The following is a 20,199-nucleotide window of genomic DNA, read 5'->3' as shown; positions in this document are numbered from 1 at the left end:
CAAATTTTTAAAAATTTCCCCTAAGATTCAGTTTATGAATACAGTGTGTTCTCTTTTGAATTTCCAGATTTGTATTCATATTAAACATACTGGAATCCTGTAATTATTTAACATAAATACTCTTGCTACTTTTTTACTTTCTATAATATATTCATTCTTGCTATATGTGACTTTTATATGTTAATATTAAAGTTGCTATTGCAAATTTATTTTCTAATGGAAATAAATGAATGCTCTTCATAGAGAAGGAATAAAACAACTTTTAGTCTACATCTCTTCCTATTTGTTTATTTCAGCACTTTTTTGTATATTTAAAATAGCTTTAATTTTTCTGGTTACACAAGATTTCTGAAATTTAGCAATGGATAACCAAGAAGAAAAAAACAAAAGTTACTGATAATTCTACAACCGAGCAGTTTCTACTTATATTTCATTACATTTCCCTACTCTTTTAAAAAATATTTTCTCTAAGCATTTCATCCCACCAAAGAATATTACTTTGCATATTGTTATGAAACACCTTTCTATGTAATTAGATTTTTATTTTATGATTTTTAATAATTATATGCTAGTCTATCATAAATCTGTCTGTAAAATCATTTGCCCAGCATTATAGTTTTCAACATTTATGTTGTTTTCAGTTTATTAATACTATAAATATATTACATCAGTGATTCTCTTAATTTATTATTATTTCTTTGATGAATATCTAAAAGCAGAATTACAGAGTCCAACAAAGGGTGATATTTTTAAAGCTTTTGAAACATAATGTGAAATTGACTTTCTGAAGGGCCATACTAGTTAACTTTATCAACAGTGTTTGAATGGAGGTATCTAGGGCCCCAAATCCTGGCTAGTAGAGAATATTCTAATTATAAAAAAACCTTTAATATGCTTAATGGCTATACAGAAAATATTTACATACATACATATATATAAATAATTGGGTGATTTTGGCTAAGTGTGATTTAAGCAAGATAATATAAATTTCTTGATCTCGATTAAAGAGGTCCAGAAGTGGGTATGAAAGCTGGTCTGATGGTTTGTGAATATTGTCAAAGACCCAGTTTTGTTTTCTCTTTGAAATGTGCATTCTCTAGTATGTTGGCTTCTTCCATGGCAATAAGATAGCTGCTTTGGATTTGTTGTTCAGTTGCTAAGTCACGTCCAATTCTTTGCAACCTCATGGATTGCAGCAAGTCAGGCTTCCCTGTCCTTCATTATCTCCTGGAGTTTTTCAAATTCATGCCCATTGAGTCAGTGATGCTATCTAACTGTCTCAACCTCTGCTGCTCTTGTCTTCAATCTTTCCCAGCATCAGGGTCTTTTCCAATGAGTTGGCTCTTCGGATCAGGTGGGCAAAGTGTTGGAGCTTAGCTTCAGCATCAGTCTTTCCAATGAATATTCAAGGTTGATTTCCTTTAGGATTGACTGGTTTGATCTCTTTGCTGTCCAGGGGACTCTCAAGAGTCCTCTCTAGCATCACAATTCAAAAGCATCAATTTTTAGGCGCTCAACCTTTCTTTATGGTCCATCTCTCAAAGTGGCAACTCACTCCAGTACTCTTGCTGGAAAATCCCACGGATGGAGGAGTGTGGTAGGCTACAGTCCATGGGGCTACAAAGAGTCAGACATGACTGAGTGACTTCACTTCCACTTTCACTCACATCCGTACATGCCTACTGGGAAAACCATAGCTTTGACTATACCAACCTTTGTTGGCAAAGTGATGTCTTTCCTTTTTAATATGCTGTCTAGGTTTGTCATAACTTTCCTTCCAGGGAGCAAGTGTCTTTTAATTTCATGGCTGCAGTAACTTTCCACAGTGATTTTGGAGCCCAAGAAAATCAAATCTGTCACTGCTTCCACTTTTTCCCCTTCTATCTGCCATGAAGCGATGGGACTGGATGCCATGATCTTAGTTTTTTGAATGCTGAGTTTTAAGTCAGCTTTTTCACTCTCTTTTCACTCTCATCAAGAGGCTCTGTTTTCCCTCCTCACTTTCTGCCATTAGAGTGCTTTAGCTTAAGTCATCTAACTACAAGGCAGGAAGTAGAGGAAAGAGATGACTATGGTAATAACTTTTATCAGAAAGGCATGTTTCCATAAAGTTCATAGGAGATTTCTACTTATGGCTTAGTAGCCATAATATTGTCACATGGTCTCTTCTACAGTAAAGGGAGCTGAGAACTAATGTAGATGGGCTAAGAAAAAGGAGTTGGGAATAGATGTTAAGTTAGCTGACATTCAGTGTACGTCATGATACCAGAAATTTTACAGAAAAATTTTACTTAAATGTTATACCAAATAGCATGCTATTGTAGCAGTCTTTTATGGTACTCAAATATATGGCTATCTTTGTGAATAAATTTGTATTTTAATATCAACGTAATATTCTATTGTTTCCCTGGTGGTTCAGATGGTAAAGAATCTGCCTGCAATGCAGGTGACGTGGGTTCAATCCCTGAGTTGAGAAGATCCCCTGGAGAAGGGCAGGGCAAACTACTCCAGGATTCTTGCCTGGAGAATTCCATGGACAGAGGAGCCTGGTGGGCTACAGTCTATAGGGTCACATAGAGTCAGAAACGACTGAGCATCTTTCACTTTCTGTTGTTTGGAGGTACCATGTACATAGCTTTTTTGTACTTCTATGTTTTTCTTTGGAGGAATTTTTTGAGGATAAATGGCTGAGTTAAAGGATATGCACTTTTGAAAACTGTATTCAAATACCAAAGTTACTTCCAGAATAATTATATGAAGTCACACACTCAACATCGGGGTTTGTACTGAGTAGCAGCTGGATTTAAATCTTAAAATTTTTGACATGGGTATGTGAAAAGTGGCATCTCTTTTTAAAATTTGCATTTCTAAATTATTTGTTAGCATAGAAATTTTGTAATTTTTATTAATTACTTGTACTCTTTTAACATATAAAGTTTTTTAGGTTGTAAAATTTATTTTAAAGTTTCATTTCATTTTTTTTTTTTAGTTTCAAATTTTCATGTTGTGCTTAAAATGATCTTTATTTTAAGATTATAAAATATTTGCTTATCTTTCTTCTGGTACATTTTAATACCTTCTTTAATTCACAAACAGTTTCAGTGTATTTTTTTTCTTTTATAAAAAACAACTTTATTAGAGTATAACTTATGTACATGTACACATCGGTAAGTTTTGGTGTTTACGTATACCTTTGAAACCATCCCTACAATCATGATGCTGAAAGTATCCATCACCCCAAAGAGTTTCTTTGTTCTGCTTTGTTAGCCTTTCCCCTCCACCCCCAGGCAACACTTGTTTTCTTTCTGTCACTATAGATAAGTTTGTATTTTCTAAAATTTTGTAAAATGGAAATACTCAGTATGTACTCTTTTTTGGTCTCCCTTATCAGATTATGTGATTTGCAAATATTTCCTCCCAGTCTGTGGTGTATATTTTCATTCTTTTAACAATGTCTTTGGAAGAGCAGAAATTCTTAATTTTGCTAAAGCCCAACCTATCAGTTTTTTTTCTTTTATGGATCATGATTTTAATGTTATATCTAAAAAATTTTTGCCCAACTCAAGGTTACAAATTTTTTCTCATATGTTTTTTCTACAAGTTTTCTAGTTTCATGTTTTGCATTTAGGGATATTATTTATTTTGAGTTGATATGTGTGTATGGTGTGAGATAGGGATAAAATTCCTGTTTTTGCATGTAAATATCTAATGTGCCAGTACTACTTTTGAAAAGCCTATCGTCTTGCACTGAATAGTCTTTGAAAAGTTGTTGAAAATCCTCTGACTATACATCATAAGACTATATAAATAATTGGAATGTATATATATATTTCTGCTCATTTTGTTCCATTTATCTATCTTTGTCCATCATTATTTCTATATACCAAATAGTGTCTCGGGGCTTCGTAGGTGGCGCTATGTAGGAGATGTAAGAGACGAGGCCTAGTTCAATCCCTGGGTCAGGAAGATCCCCTGGAAGAGGGCAGGGCAACCCACTCCAATATTCTTGCCTGGAGAATCTCATGGATGGAGGATCCTGGTAGGCTACAGTCCATAGGGCCACAAAAAGTTGGACACAACTGAAGCAACTTAGCACACATAAAATAGTGTCTTAATTACTATTTATAAGTCTAGAAATCAGGTAATATAATTTATCCAACTTAATTTTTTTTCCAAAGTTGTCTTTGAAACTTTGATCAGTTACATTTTCACATGAATCTTAGAATCAGCTTATCAATTAAAAAAATGCCTTGGGATTTTGCTTAGAATTGGAATTGCCTTAATTCTTTAGATCAGTTTGGAGAGAAACAATATCTGAACAATATTGAACATGGTAAAATTTGGTCCAGTTATCCTAGTTTCTTAAGATGAAAATAGAGACCTTCAGTTATTTAGGGCTTATTTTATATTTCTCACTAAGAGTTTTTGTTTTCAATGTACCTATCTTACAAATCTTAAGCAGATTTATCCTTAAGTATTTAATATATTTTTATGCATTTGCAAATTGTATTTTATTTCAATTTCAAATTGTTCCTTCCTAGTACATAGAAATACAGTTGGTTTTTGTATATTGATCTTGTATCATGCTACACTGTTAAACCATGTATTGTTTTGTTAAACCTTTTTTTTAAAACAAAGATTCAATCAGATTTTCTCTATAGAGGATCATGTCATCTGCAAGTGAAAACACTTTTATTCTTGCTTTCCAATCTGGAGATTCAGTTTACTGTTTGCTTGCCTTTTTTTTTTTTTTTTAACCTGGGCTAGAACCTCTGGGATGATGTTGAGTAGAAATTGTGAGAGCAAACATTTGGTCTTTAAGCATTAAATATGTTCTATTAATAGCTGTAAATATTTTGTAGTTCTCCTTTACCAGCTTAAGCCCCCTTGTGGCTCAGACGGTAAAGAGTCTGCCTGCAATGCAGGAGACCCGGGTTCGATCCCTGGGTTGGGAAGATCCCCTGGAGAAGGAAATGGCAATCCACTCCAGTAATCTTGCCTGGAAAATCCCATGGATAGAGGAGCCTGGCAGGTACAGTCCATGGGGTCGCAAAGAGTTGGACATGACTGAGCGACTACACTTTCACTTTTTACCAGCTTGAGGAAGTTCTCTTTTATACCAGGGTTGCTGTGAGTTTCATCAGGAGTAGATATTTAAGTTTTTCAATGCTTTTTTGATATCATTTGAAATATTTTATGTCATTTTTTTCTTTAGTCTGTTAATAGGTGGATTACATTGATTAATTTTTGAATAGTAGCCCAACTGTGCATTCTTGAGATAAGCCACATTTGATCATGATGTAGTTTTCTTTCAATAGGCTGTTGGATTAATTTGTTAAACTTTAGTTTATAATTTTTACATTTGTATTTATAAAGGATATTGATATGTAATTTTGCTTCCTTATGAGTTATTAATGTGGAGTTAATGGAATGAATTGGGAAATATTTACCTCTCTTCAATTTTTTTTTGAAAAGTGTGCTGAATTGGTTTTATTTATTGCTTAAATATTTGGAAGAATTCACCAGGGAAGTTTTCCAGACCTAGAGTTTTGTGTATGGGAAAGCTTTTAAATTACAAATTCAGTTTCTTCAAAAGATATAGGACTGTTCATGTTACTTATTTTTTATTGAGTATACTTTGCTGGTTTCTTTCTTTCAGAAAATATGTGCATTTCATCTGAGTTGTTGAATTTATTGGCATAAGGTTGTTGATAATATTTTCTTATCCTTTTAACATTTGTAGAATCTGGAGTGAAGACAACTCACTCATTACTCATACTGGTAATTTGTGTTTTTTCTCTTTTTTTTCTCCTGATCTGTTGACTAGAGGTGTATCGATTTTATCTCTTTCTGAAAAACCAGCTTTTGGTTTCATTTATTTCATACTTTTATTTTTTGTTTTCTGTTCTTTTTAATTTCTCTGATTTTCTTCTGCTTGCTTTGGGTTTAATTTCCTTTTTTCTAGTTCTTTAAGGTGAAAGCAGAGACCATTCTTTTTAATGTAGTTGGTTAATGCTATAAAATTTCTTCTAACTATTGCTTTAGCTGCATCCTACAATTATCAAATATTATATTTTTAATTTTCATTCTATATAAAATACTTTAAAATTTCTCCTTTTGTTTCTTTTTTTGACCCTGGGGTTATTTAGAAGTATGGTCTATAGTTTTGAAACTTTTGGGGATTTTCCATAGAACTTTTGTTATTCATTTGGAATTCAACTTCACTGTGGTAGGAGAACATACTTTGTATGACTTGAATTCTTTTAAATTCATTGAGACTTATTTAGCGCCTCCAAACTAGGACAGTTTTTGTGAATATTCTACGAGCATTTGAAAATAATGGTTTTCTGCTATTGTAGGGTGGGATCTTATGAAATGTCAGTTAAGACAAGTTTTCTGATAGTGTTTTTAATCTTCTATATCCTTACTGATTTTCGGTTTACATGTGTCAATTATTTAGAGTAGAGTATTGAAGTCTTCAATTACAATTTGTTTATTTCTCTCTCTCTCTCTCTTTTTTTGCATATCTGAAATTTTTGCTTCATATATTTTAAAGTTCTGTTTTAGACACATAAAAGTTTAGGATTATAATGTTGTCTTGATTATTATGAAATAACCTCTGTCTTTGTTAATATTCTTTGCTCTAAAATCTACTTTTATAATGTGAATATAGCTATTCCAACTTTCTTTTGCCTAGGGTTACAATGGTATATATATGTTCCCTCTTTCACCTTTAAGTTGTTTACATCTTTATGTTTAAAGTGGACTTCTTATAGGTAGCATATAATTGAGTCTTGGCTTTTTTTAATGCAATCCAATATTATCTGTCTTTTAATTGGGGTGTTTAGACCATTTATTTTTAATGTGATTATTGAGATCATTGGTTTTAAATGGATTAGTATTCTGTTGCATACTCAAAGAGGACTCTGCAGATTTCTGGAGTTTTTTCGCTGTAGTGCTAATCCTCTCTCTGTCTTGAGAACTTCTGCCACTTTGGCCTTTCCAGGTTTTCAACTCTTATCACCTCAACTCAGAAAGAACGCTGTGTTGCTCTTGGGCTCCCCTTCCACGTGTTGCGGCTTGGAAATTTTCTCTAGGTGGTAAACCGGGGCAAACATAGGACTCGTTTTGTTTCTTGTTTGTCAGAGATGACTGTTGTTCATTTGCTAATTTCTAATGTCTTGAAAAATGGTTTGGTTATTTTATACCCATTTTTCAATTGTTTGTGATGGGAGGGTAAATTTGGCCCCTGTTTTCCAGGACTGATCATTTTGGCCACAGTACTTCATGAATGGTGGTATATACTTTCAGCAGTGGGTAAATAATATGTTTGTCTCTTTTTTGTGTGATTGTAATAGCTACTGATAGTCAATACTCAGATCCATTCATTCATTGGAAGTTGAAAAATGATGGCTTTCAGGCTTTCTTCAATTTTTTAGCTGGTGTATTTACGTACAAAGAATGTTTGCCTTATTTACCATTGCTTATGTGGTACAGTTCAGTAGGGTCATTAGGGTAAGTACTTGATTCCTTGCCTTTGTTAGTGATTTTTATTTTTTTTTTTTGTTAGTGATTTTTAAAATGCTCAGTTGATTCTCTAGAATTCTTCAGTAGTGAGCATTTGGCTTTTCTCTTTTGTTTTTAGTGTAAATATCAACACATGCTTTTAAATATATTTGATGTGTTTTACTCCATTGCAATTATTATCTTTTTTGATACTCAAATATTTTCATCTCTGGCCAGTGGTAGTCTCTTTAAGATGGCTCTTACGTCCTTTTCATATAGCTCTCTAGTCCCTGATAGCTTTTTTCTGGTGTGACAGATATTCTAGGTTCGTCTTGTGCATTTCCTGCCTCAGACCTAGAATGAACTAGTAGAAGAAAGGAAATGAAATGATTTTAGCATGTTCTTATGAGGTAGAAATTTTAACAATTGGAAGCAACTGTGGAAGTTAATATAGTCCACACACGGACTTCAGACTTCACTAGTGCCGTAAAAAGTACTCATCATCAACTAAGCTTCCTATTTTAAATATTAAGTGTTTGCCTTGTGTCTTTGTAAGGTGATGTTTTTTCTTTTCTTTGTAGGCTTTGCCAAGCAGTCAGAAGACGATCAGGTGAATGTAATGGGTTTTCGCTTCTTAGGAGGGTCCCAAGTTACGCTTCTTGCTTCCAAAACCTCTCGTAAGTAAAGCCATGATATTATTGCTTTTGAAAACTTCTATTAAGAACACTACATTACAGATCATTGCCACATCAAGGATTTCTATAAAGGTGATGTTAGATATTGAAAACTAAGAGCCATTATATTAGTCATGAAGATAGGGTCCTGTTTTATTAGAGATACATAACTTTGGTTTGGGGGATGAGGAGGGTTTGAGAGAGGAATTTAAAGAACTGAAAAATGTTTCTGAGATAGGTGTATGGTAAACTAGATTGTAGGAGTTACTAGAAATTGGAGTTAAATTTTTTGTGTGTACATATTCTTATAGCCTCCTTTTGGACATTGGCAAAGATGAAAGTGAATAACTTTTGTTGAGATTAATCTCAATAGAATGAAAAGTGCTAATTGTACAATCAAGTTTGAATTTCAGATAAATATTTGCTTTATTGATTTGTTTGCTTCATATGAGAATAATTGTTGAAACTACTCAATGTACAACTGATTTCTGTGTATGTAGATAAGGAAGCTACTAAGCTCACTGGGTTTTATACCTTTTCTTGGAAATAAATTATTAAGAGAGGAAGTTTTAAACAAATTTTAGGTACACTAAGGATATCAGGGGAAATGAATACATATATATATATATATATGTATTCATTCATTCATATATATATAAAGTCTGGCTGAGTACACTCCAGTTTGTCTGCCATTTGTACAATGAATTTTCACTTTCTACTTTATGCATTTGCAGTTTTAATTTTTTTTTTTATAATTAGAAAATATAGTAAAATGAGGATATACTGTTTTTGAAAAATAAAGATGTCAACAGCAGGAACATATACACATTCTTATTTTAGAAACTATAATGATGTCTCTGTCATAGCACCTTCTGGAATGTGTAGGTTGGTGACTAGTGAAATAGACTTGGAAACAACTAAAAATGAAAGAATAAGACACACAAATCAAAGACAGTTCTGAGAAGAATGAGAGAATGCTATACTTTTCATGGTCTTTTTTGTGATTGGTTATGATTGTCGTCTTCTTTACATTGGCATCAATTTGTTTTGATTAGTTTTAGTCTTCAGTTAGATAATGGAATCATTTTCTTACATTTCTTTTGATTAAACTGTTCTCTTTGGTTAAACTAAAAAAGCTGTTGCCAACATTTCTTTGGGAAATTGTACACATCTGTTTGATTCCAGTTGATGATGCTGTATGATGAATCTGCAACTGAGACTATTTTAAAAAGGCATATTCTTTGTGCAAATGGGGATATTTATATCCTAATGCATTGTATTTATTCCTTTTCAGATGAAATAACTCTTAGAACATTGTTTTTGCTTATAATTACTTTATCATTACCTAAATTTCACCAAATGTCCATGTCTATAATTGATTTATTCATGTTTTCTTAATATATGACTATGAATGCCTTGACAAAGCCACAGTGTGGGCAGACAGACTACATAATGGAATTGGACTATTTAAATAAAGAACCAAATGAACTGCAAACTGAAACCTGAAAAGTAGCCATTACAATTCTCTGATGGTTTTTTTGGCTTCAGTGATGCCCAGAATTCTACCTAGAGAAAGCCCTTGGGAGATGAAAGGCGAAAGATATGAAGAAAGTACAATTTTCTGGGGTTGAGGCAGATGTTGGTGCTCCGTACTGCTCTGTAAGAGTGTTCATCCCCAAAGAAGGAATGAAGTAATTTGTATCCAATATGTGTTTGACATTTTTCTTTTTTATGAAAGGCATGCAGTCTTTCATCTCAAAATCTGGATGGATAGAAAAACTCAACAAATGGAGAGAACTTAGTATTTTTTCTCTATCAATCAGTCAAATGCTACATGTATCATATATAGTTGTCACTAGATCTTGGATAGTATTTTATGTGCATTTTAAAACCTGCTTGATAATCAGCTGATCTTGAAGTGTACTCTGTGGTAATTTTAGTTTAATTTGGCATAGATCAGCCAGAGCAGACAAGCGCATGCAACTCATTGTCTCAGGTATGCAGCCGCATTCTCTGTGGAGCTGAATAGGGTTTTTACTTCAGAAAGTAGAGTAAAGATTCAATGTAATTAGAGTTTATTGTATGAATTCTGAAAAATAAACTGCAAAGCTTTAAAGATAAAAATATTTAGGAAGAATACAGTAGCGAAACTGAAAATGATTTCCACAGACCTAAATTGAAAATAACACTGGTAATGGATATGTACATTACCTTGAAGATAGTAATAGCTTTACACGTATGCATGAGGCCAAATTCATCAAATTGTAAATATCAAACATGTGTATTTTTTATATATCAATGATACTTCTATAAAGTTGTTAAAAATAACAAATGGGTCACATTTTATGAGAAATATTTTTATAATCAGAATTATAAAATATTTCCACATGGAAGTCAGTTATTTAGACTGATTCAGTACAGTGATATTTCAGAAGAAATATGCTGTTGTCTATAATTATATATTCCTGCCATGCCACTTTCTTAAGATCAAGATGCACACTGTTATTTATTACTTCCCACAGCAAACACTACCACCTTACTCTCTCTCTTCCTTCCTGTTCCTTTTGTCTCGATGCTTTTCTTGATCTTTCTTATGTATCTACTTTTATCTTTTTCTTTACTATATCTATTTGTACGTTGCCTTGTTCCACTTGTTTCTTAAAGTGTTTAAAATATGTTTTAAAATTACTGAAGATTGAAGAATAAGACTAACATACAATTGATATGATACTAGCAGCTTAGAAATAAAAGGAAAGCATTTTAGTTCCAATTTTCAGAATGCTCTAAAGATCAAATCGAATCAGTTGTTTAGGAGATGCATAGCCTGATACTGAGTCCAGGATGAAATTTCTCTTCTGAATATCACAAAAATAGCTTCTTCAATAATGTCTCTATAGCTTATTTTTGTAGTTATAATTGTTATGTAATTTACTTTGAATAACAAATTTCATAGAGCTTTAAAAATAATGATAAAACTCAGCTTACTAAATGTAATTCTATATTGAGTCCAAAGCAGTGCAGTCTAAGCTGCAGCTTAGTCCAAGGTTAAATTTAGAGTATCTATTAGTAGCACTACACGTTTTTAGTAACTAGCATTTTCAGTAAGAATTGGACAATTAAACTCAGTAATTCCGAAGTAAAACATAGCTGAAAGGAGTTGTGGGGTTTTGTTTTGAAATAAGCAATATTAGAGCATGTTAGTATTCTTGCCTGGATAACTCCATGGAAAGAAGAACCTGGTGGGCTACCGTCCATGGAGTCACAAAGAGTCAGACACGACTGAGTAACTAACACTTTGACTTTTCACTTTCAGAACATGTTTAAATATCAATTGAAATGAGTTAGTGGGAGAGGCTGATGATCAGGAAGTAGAAGGGCATCAGAAAGCAATGAAGTCCTTTAGAAGGAGAGAGGGGATGGGATACAGAACTTGGAGGGTGAGGAGAGTTGAAAGTTTACTGTGACAGGATGTAGGTCTAGGAAGACTTTATAGATTTGTTGATGAAAAGATAGGGGAGCTTTGCTGATCTCTAAATTTGAAAAAAAAAAAAGTGTGACATTGGTGTCTGGGAGAATAAGAAAGCAAACTTGTGAAATATAAGCAATGATGAGTTCCCATTAGAGTCTGAGATCCTGAATTTTAAAGTGAATCCAGTCATCCTTAGACAATTTTGCCCAGCAGTGATTTGTTTCTTGTTATCCAAGCAACTAAAGTCAGGGTTTGGATTTTGAAACAGAATTGCAGATAAAATATTTTTATGAGAATGGTTATAATAATGAACTACCAAATCTAAGCTGAGAGAAATAAAGAGCAGAGAAAAGTGATACATGGTGAAAAATTAACAAGTTCAATAGACCACATATCTTGATTAGGTTCAAGAAGTAGTGGAAATTATAGAGCAAGTAAACCAGAAGCACAAACGCTGGTGGTTAGAGAACGAGTGAGGTGTTGATGTCAGAGTTCAGAGAGACTGCAGATTCTGATGACAGGCTCATCAAACAAGGTGTGATGTTTGGGGAGTGGGTTGTAAAGATGGAGAGACAACCAATGGAGACAAAGATTTCTAGGAAATGAAATGTCTCAGTTGTGGATATTGGAGGAGCCTGTTTGATGTTAGCACAATGAATGAGAAAAAGAAATACATATAAACATATTATTGTGAAATTTTAGAGCACTAAGGATCAGGGGCATATCTCCAAAGATTAGAAAGGAAAAAATAAAAACTCAAGGTAAATTAATCAAGAAGCCATTTAACTTTTCATCAAAATTATTAGATACTATTTTAGTTCAATTCAGTCACTTAGTCTTGTTTGACTCTTTGCGACCCCGTGGGCTGCAGCACACCAGGCTTCCCTGTCCATCACCAACTCCAAGAGCTTGCTCAAACTCATGTCCATCGAGTCGGTGATGCCATCCAACCATCTCATCCTCTCTCGTCTCCTCCTCCTCCCACCTTCAGTTTTTCTCAGCATCAGGGTCTTTTCCAATAAGTCAGTTCTTTGCATCAGGTGGACAAAGTATTGGAGCTTCAGCTTCAGCATCAGTCCTTTTGATGAATATTCAAGACTGATTTCCTTTAAGATTGACTGGTTTGATCTCCTTGCAGTCCAAGGGACTCTCAAGAGTCTTCTCCAACACAGCAGTTCAAAAACATCAATTTTTTGGTGCTCAGCTTTCTTTATGGTCCAGTTCTCACATCCATACATGACTACTGGAACAACCATAGCTTTGACTAGATGGACCTTTGTTAGAAAAGTAATGTGTCTGCTTTTTAATATGCTGTCTGTCTAGGTTGGTCATAGCTTTTCTTCCAAGGAACAAGTGTCTTTTAATTTCATGGCTGCTGTCACAATCTGCAGTGATTTTAGAGCCCAAGAAAATAAAGTCTCTCACTTTTTCCATTGTATCCCCATCTATTTGCCATAAAGTGCTGGGATAGGATGCCATGACCTTAGTTTTTTTGAATGTTGAGTTTCAAGCCAACTTTTTTACTCTCCTCTTTCACTTTCATCAAGAGGCTCTTTAGTTTCTCTTCACTTTCTGCCGCAAGGGTGGTGTCATCTGCGTATCTGAGGTTATTGATATTTATCCCGGCAATCTTGATTCCAGCCTTTGGCTCATCTAGCCTGTCTTTTCGCATGATATACTTTGCATGTAAGTTAAATAAGCGTCTGACAGGGTGACAATATACAGCCTTCATGTACTCCTTTCCCAATTTGAAACCTAGAGGATGATGGAAAATTTTTCCTTAAGATCTGAGAGAAATGATTTTCAACTTAGACTTCTATACCCTGTTAAACTGGTAATTAGCAATGAAAGCTGAGTAAATATATCTTCTTAGTGTCATGAGTAGCACTAAGCAATTGCAAATAGCAAATTTATGTTGCCTCAGGTAGGCCTTTGGAATATGGAAAGGATAACTAATAATGCTAAATATTTCAATATCCTGAAAGAGTGTAACATGCTAGAAAGAGTTACTGAATTGAATCAGGTCAAGTTTAAAAGTCCTTTGCTTTTCCATTTTGATTATTTTGCTTTCAGATATAATGAAAGGATTGTAGTCATGTATGTGAATAAGGGTTGAGCCTTGAAAAAGGCTTTCTTTTTGCATCTGTCAAAAGAAAGCATATATAATGTTGAACTGTGTTAAACAAAATATCTTCAGAAGAAAGAAAGTGAGAGTTTTGCTCTACTCCATCTGGCTGGACTGTGCACCTTTGCTCATTTTTCACTCAGCAGAGGTCTTTATATCTAATACATCTCATGACTCTTGTGGCGCTCCTGGACTAATTGGAGAAACAAACAGGTAGTGAATTGATTATACAACACCTGATGTGCTTATAGAAGCACACTTTAGCTGCTGCTGGATTCCAAAAGAATGAGGTTCCATAAGTGATTTTATTTGTGAAGGATCTTTTGGAATGAATAGGAGATTTTTAGGTGGAGGGCATTCCAGAAAGAAGAGAAATTATCTTCAGATGTTTGATAAAGTGTGGGATTTTTATTGTTGGCATTGTTCGGTTGCTTAGTCGTGTCCGACTCTTTGTGACCCCATGGGTTGCAGCACCCCAGGCTTCCCTATCCTTCACCATCTCCCGGGGCTTGCTCAAACTCATGTCTGTTGAGTCGGTGATGCCAGCTAACCATCCCGTCCTCTGTCATCCCCTTCTCCTCCTGCCATCAATCTTTCGCAGCATCAGAGTCTTTTCCAATGAGTTGGCTCTTTGCGTTAGGTGGCCAAAGTGTTGGAGCTTCAGCTTCAGCATCAGTGCTTCTAATGAATATTCAGGATTGATTTCCTTTAGGGTTGACTGGTTTGATCTCCTTGCAGTCCAAGGGACTCTCAAGAGTCTTCTCCAATACTACAGTTCAAAAGCATCTGAAACTTCACGGAGTAGGTACTCTGTGATAGTCCTTTAATGAAGCCTCCAAATTTAAGGACAAGTGTTATGATAAAGCCTCCCCAGATGGCACTAGTGCTAAAGAGCCTTCCTGCCAATGCAGGAGATGCCTGAGACAAGGTTCGATCCCTGTGTCAGGAAGATTCCCTGGAGGTGGGCATGGCAACCCACTACAGTATTCTTGCCTGGAGAATCCCATGGACAGAGAAGCCTGGAGGGATAAAGGTCATAAGGTCTCAGAGAGTCAGACATGACTGAAGCAACTTAGCACACACGCAGGTCATGAGAAAATCTAAACTCACCTGATATGCACCTCCTGCTGCTGTCATTGCTTTAATGTGTACAGTGATTCATCAGTATAATATTGTATTACTATTTATCTTAGAATTTCTTAGCAGTATTATTGAGGGACAATGGGAATATTATATAAATACACTTAGAAAAAAGCCTTTTGAAAATTAAATTTAGAGAAACCATCCACAGTTTGTATTAATATTGAAGAGGTTGTATATTTAGAATATTACACTAATATCTACTGATATTATTTATATTATTTCTTCCAACTTTTGATTTAAAAAGCATTCATCTGCTTTTCCATTTCACATTTTAAAATTTCCAGGATAGCATAAACTATATTGATGCTTTGTTTATGATGTGAATGCAAACATTATTTATATTGATGAACTTCAGATGTTCTGACATGAATTGAGACTGACGTTATGCATTTTTGTGCCCTGCTTAGTTAAATATATTATTTTCTCCATTTGTAGTAGGGTGAAATGGCAATTGACTGGATTCCAATCCTTTAAATTTATTTCATTTGGAAGCTGAAATAGTTATTTCCACTGAGCTGCTGTTGCAAGATGCAAAGGAAAAGAGATAAAAAAATTAATTGAATGTTCATTTTGGAAGCTATTTAATTACCAATATTGTAAGGATGTATTTTAGAATACAACTCTTTTCTTTCATGCTATATTGTAAATAGAAATTTTCATTTCTCCTTTCCATGAAATGTATACTCTGGAAAAATCTCCTGGGCAATGTTAAATATCTTGGAGTACTAGTACCAAGAAAATGCTTAATAGTCAAAATAATGCCTTATAAATCTTTGACTCTTTGATTCTTGTTGATTTTTGGTAATCTGAAAAAATTCAACTTGCAGATACCATGTTTATATTTTTAAATCCCCCAGCCTCATGGTAATTTTTAACATTTTGACACATTTTTTCCCCCTGTATATGCTGATGAATAAGAAAATAATTAAAGCCCGAATTTGAAAGTTACAGAAAATATCAGACCTATTTAAATGTTTATTATTATGAATTTTACATTTTTCTTGTTTAATGATATTCATGTATTCACAGCAGAGTACTATCTTAGTCCATTTGGGTACTATCTTAGTCCATAGACTGGGTGGCTTTTACATAACAGAATTTTATTTCTAATAGTTTTGGAGGCTAGGAAGTCCAAGATCAGGGCACTCGTAGGTTTGGTTTCTGGTGAGGACCTGCTTCCTGGTTCACAGATGTCTGGCTTTGCAGTGTGTCGTGTGGCAGAAGGGGTAAGAGTGATGCTGAGGTCTCTTTTTTATAACAGTGCTAATCCCATTCATGAGGACTCCTTCCCCATGACATAATCTCCTCCCCAAGGCCCCATCTCCAGATATCATCACAGTGGATATCAGGACTAAACATATGCATTTTGGGGTTACACAGGTGTTCTGCTGCTGCTGCTGCTAAGTCGCTTCAGTCGTGTCCGACTCTGTGCGACCCCATAGATGGCAGCCCACCAGGCTTCCCCGTCCCTGGGATTCTCCTGGCAAGAACACTGGAGTGGGTTGCCATTGCTAGCAAATGAAATAGAGAATTTTATTTATATTTAAGTTTTCCAGTGAGCTGTAGATTTTTTAACTTGTTTTATTCTATACTTTTTGTATCAAAATTTTAATTTTTTCAACCAGTATATTTTGAATATCTAATTTTTCTTGATCTAAATTTTAAAATATAGGTACTTTTCTGGTGATTCAATGGTTAAGACTCTGCACTTCCAGTGCAAGGGGTGTGGGTTTTATCCCTGGTGGGAAACTAAGATCTTACGTGTATTGCGGCCAAAAAAATAATAATACAAAGATAAATTACACTTGTGTAAATCTTTTCCATATAACGTTATAGTTGATCTTCATACTGGCCTTGTGAGCTATGCTTTATTTTCCCCTTTGTGTGGATGAAGAAATTGATGGTTGGATGATTTATTTGTACTAAAGTCATAGATTTAAAAATTTACTACATTTTAAGTTTTGCTTAGGGATAAGAGCTGAGCAACTGGAGATTTCCTTCATAATGTGATACCCTTAATTGCTTATATATGGCACCACTATGTTGGATCATGGTTATAATGTCCTTAACTATGAGTCTATTTTTATCCCTTTTCAATTCCTTTTCTACCTGGCAGCTTTTATAATAAAAACAAAGAAACAAACAATTACAAATTTTATCATGCCTCTCTCCAGCTTAAAATCTTTTGTGTTGATAATAATATCAAAACTTTTACTAACCCTTATAGGTCTCCCTGTATGTTCTGGCCTGGCCTGAACTTCATCTTTGGGCACTTTTCCTTACTATGACCTTCTCTCAGTTCTTGGTACATCTCTGACTTTTTCTCCCATAAAGTCTTTGAACTTGCCATTCCCTCTACCTGGGCTGTTCTTTCCATCTTAAGCTCCAAGCTTTATGCACAAAATGATTAGGAGTATGAAGTCTAGAATTAGATTAATAATTTAAATCCCTGCTCTGGTTTAGCTTTCATTTGAATGACTTTGAAAAAATTGCTGTGCCTGTTTTTCCCATCTACAGAAATGGAAGTAAAATAGTGCAATTATACTATATAAGAATCAAATGAGATAATTCCTAAAAAGCATGAAGCAATTTCCTGGTACACTGTAAGTGCTAGGTAAATTTTAGCGGCTAGTATTATTTAGCTGCTGTGTTTTATGAAATAATAAAAAGACTGTTTTACCATTAGTCTTTATCATAGCACCCTTTTTATCCGCATCATAGTCCTTTCATAACTTGTAATTATTTGTTATTTATTTGCTTATTTTCTACCCTTCTCACTAGGATGAAGGCCAGGACCAGTATGTGTTGTTCCCCATTGTTTCCCCAGTACTCACTGCTTAATACCTTTTGAATTGAATGAGTAGGTGCAGAGTTACTTAGAATCTTTTTAAGACTATCAAGATAAAGATTGTCTTGCTTTATGGCTACTTTGTAAAGGGAATTGTGTTTCATTTCTTTCATTTGTCCCTTGCCTTTTGAATCTACTGTCCAAGACTTTTCTCTGTTACTTTAGAAAGTGGAAGTCTTTGCCCAGTATGGGGGATTGAGCTGTGTCTCCTAGAGAGTTCATCAGCCTCTGTTCAGATAATTCAAATCTTGATGAAAGATAAAGAGAAATGTTTAGACTTGCCTGCATTTCATTTTGTCAGATTAGGGGTTTGTTGTCTTCCAAGAGTGAGGAAGGAGCTCCAGCTGTGGGCAGCAGAAATAAGATACTTTGTCTCTCCTGGGGAAGCTTTTGGGCCCACTGCCTTTCTTGGCTTGCTCACAACATCCCCTGCTCTCCTTAATGAAACACCCATGCCCACTGTAAGCTGTGAATGGGAACTGAATCCAGCAGTTCCTAGGAGGCATCAGGATAGGTGTCAATTGGATCTGTCTTTCCCCATCATCATTTCAGCCCCAGGACAGCTGAACTTGGAGGTACTTGTTGGCATTTAGCTAAGAGTCCTCTCCACATTTCCTCCAGCTGTAAATGCTAATAAAATGTTTTACTTTTAAATATAATTTAACTAATAAAACTAACCTTTGATAGAAATGTTTAGTGCATTTCTTTTAAGATTTTTAAGTTGTGACACATTTGTATCAAAAAATTACAGTCGAATGGACACACCTCTCCTGGTGTTGGCACAGGCCACTCTGGAGGACAACTCACTCACCATCCAGTCTGTGGCTTTGCAGATGCTGCTCACAGGGAGGGTAGCCACAGTCAAGTGTGGCAGTGCCAGCGTATGCGCCCACTCCTGCTATCATATTCACCTCTGTTGCTCCAATAGTCATGACTACATTTCACCGTCTCTTCTCTCAGGCCTGCATCCCTGCAGCATGGAACTTCATCACCTACATCTGCTACGTCCAGCAAAGAGTGTGCAGCAGAATATAAAGTTTGTGTTTGTGGAGATCACAAAGCTGTAAAAGGAGATGTAACTGGCTCAGCTCAGTGTTGTCTTCTAGAAGGCCAAGGGAATTCCCCAGGCCTGGATGGGGGCTCTGGGCTGGAGCAGACACTTGACCCAAGATGGGAAGACATAGAGAAAGACAAGGTCCTGAGCCGGCCCTGAGCCAGAAGCTACCTTTCTACCTAAGAGGGACAAATGGCTGAGACCTGGAGGCAGCACTGAGCTGCCCAATATGTGTCTTAGGATGCAGGGAGGGACAGATTGGTCTGTAACTTCAGAGGCCTATCTTCTTCCTCACTGAGTTCTACAACTCCCAAGGAGACTTTTAAGAAAGCACCAATCACCAAGGAGCTCAGAGCCTTAAACACTTCCCAGGGCAGCCAAGTCTATTAATACCTATAATTATTAAACAGTTCTTATTGTGCCTTCTTCCCTTTGCTGCTGCTCCCTTGTTATTGCCTAATTCTTCTGCTATTTAATAGTCCTTCATATACTTGAAAATAGTTGTATATCCCTTGGGGAAAGCTCTGATATTTCTGTGGCAAGGTATCCCTGAGTCCCCTGAGTCAGTGATGGTGGAAACCTTGTTCATTCTTCCCCCATCACTCCGTCTTTCAAGATCTATAGTGAACTTCTTGAAGGCAGAGGCTCTTGCTTTATTCATGATTTTATCTCCAGCATCTTGAACTGACTTCTACAAATGAATAGAAGAATGAATAAATATCAGTCTGGGTTTTCTGTGTTGGATGCCAAGCTTGACTTAGGTAAGACCCCAGATTTAGAGGATTCTAATACTAGCATACTTTGTCATTAGCATTCTCCCTTCTACGTGTCTACTCACACCCCTCCATAATTGTACTCTAGTTTTCTTCTAAAACATTAAACCTTCAGTGAAAATTACCAAGAAAGGTAAAGGTTGTCATATCTGACCTTGGCCCTACTGTCTTTGATGGGGAGAAATGAGAAGACATCTGATCAGCACCATGGGCAGAAGCCAACATCCAGAATAAGACTAGAGTGAAGGGAGTGTGGGGAAGGTTCATGACATGAAGGTTCATGTCATATCATGTCAAATGATATGACAGCAGAGAATAGACTGCATGTTCTGTGGCAGGAATACTCAGTTTATTTTATTCCTTATGTAATTAAAAAGAGTCGACTTGGGGAATGAGAGCAGATATGTTCTTGGATTCTGGTTGAGGATGACAAAGTTAAAAACCAATTTAAAGTTGTAATATATTTATAGTACCATGGGAAGTATAAATAACTATTTTACATGCGTGTATCATAGTACCTTAGGTTCTTTAAGCAAAAAGACTGAGTTAATTTTTATACTCCCAAGATTTATTTCTTTATGAAACATAATAGATGTTCAATAGAATA

General features: G+C 35.2%; 1 protein-coding gene across 4 annotated transcripts in view; it reads left to right on the top strand.

Moving 5' to 3' along the window:
• Nucleotides 1–20,199, top strand: part of BBS9 (Bardet-Biedl syndrome 9) — a 478,678-nt gene that overhangs the window by 228,315 nt on the left and 230,164 nt on the right. For all 4 annotated transcript variants that reach the window (XR_011566256.1, XM_070787856.1, XM_019958787.2 and 1 more), the window contains one exon: nucleotides 8,088–8,183. Coding sequence is in view for 3 of the 4 variants with exons in the window: in XM_070787856.1 (XP_070643957.1) it covers nucleotides 8,088–8,183 (96 nt within the window). In the remaining variant the exon portion in view is untranslated. The remainder of the gene's footprint in view (nucleotides 1–8,087; nucleotides 8,184–20,199) is intronic.

Source organism: Bos indicus, chromosome 4 (genome assembly GCF_029378745.1).
Source record: "Bos indicus isolate NIAB-ARS_2022 breed Sahiwal x Tharparkar chromosome 4, NIAB-ARS_B.indTharparkar_mat_pri_1.0, whole genome shotgun sequence".
Lineage (NCBI taxonomy): Eukaryota > Metazoa > Chordata > Mammalia > Artiodactyla > Bovidae > Bos > Bos indicus.
This window is presented reverse-complemented; position numbering and strand designations above follow the sequence as displayed.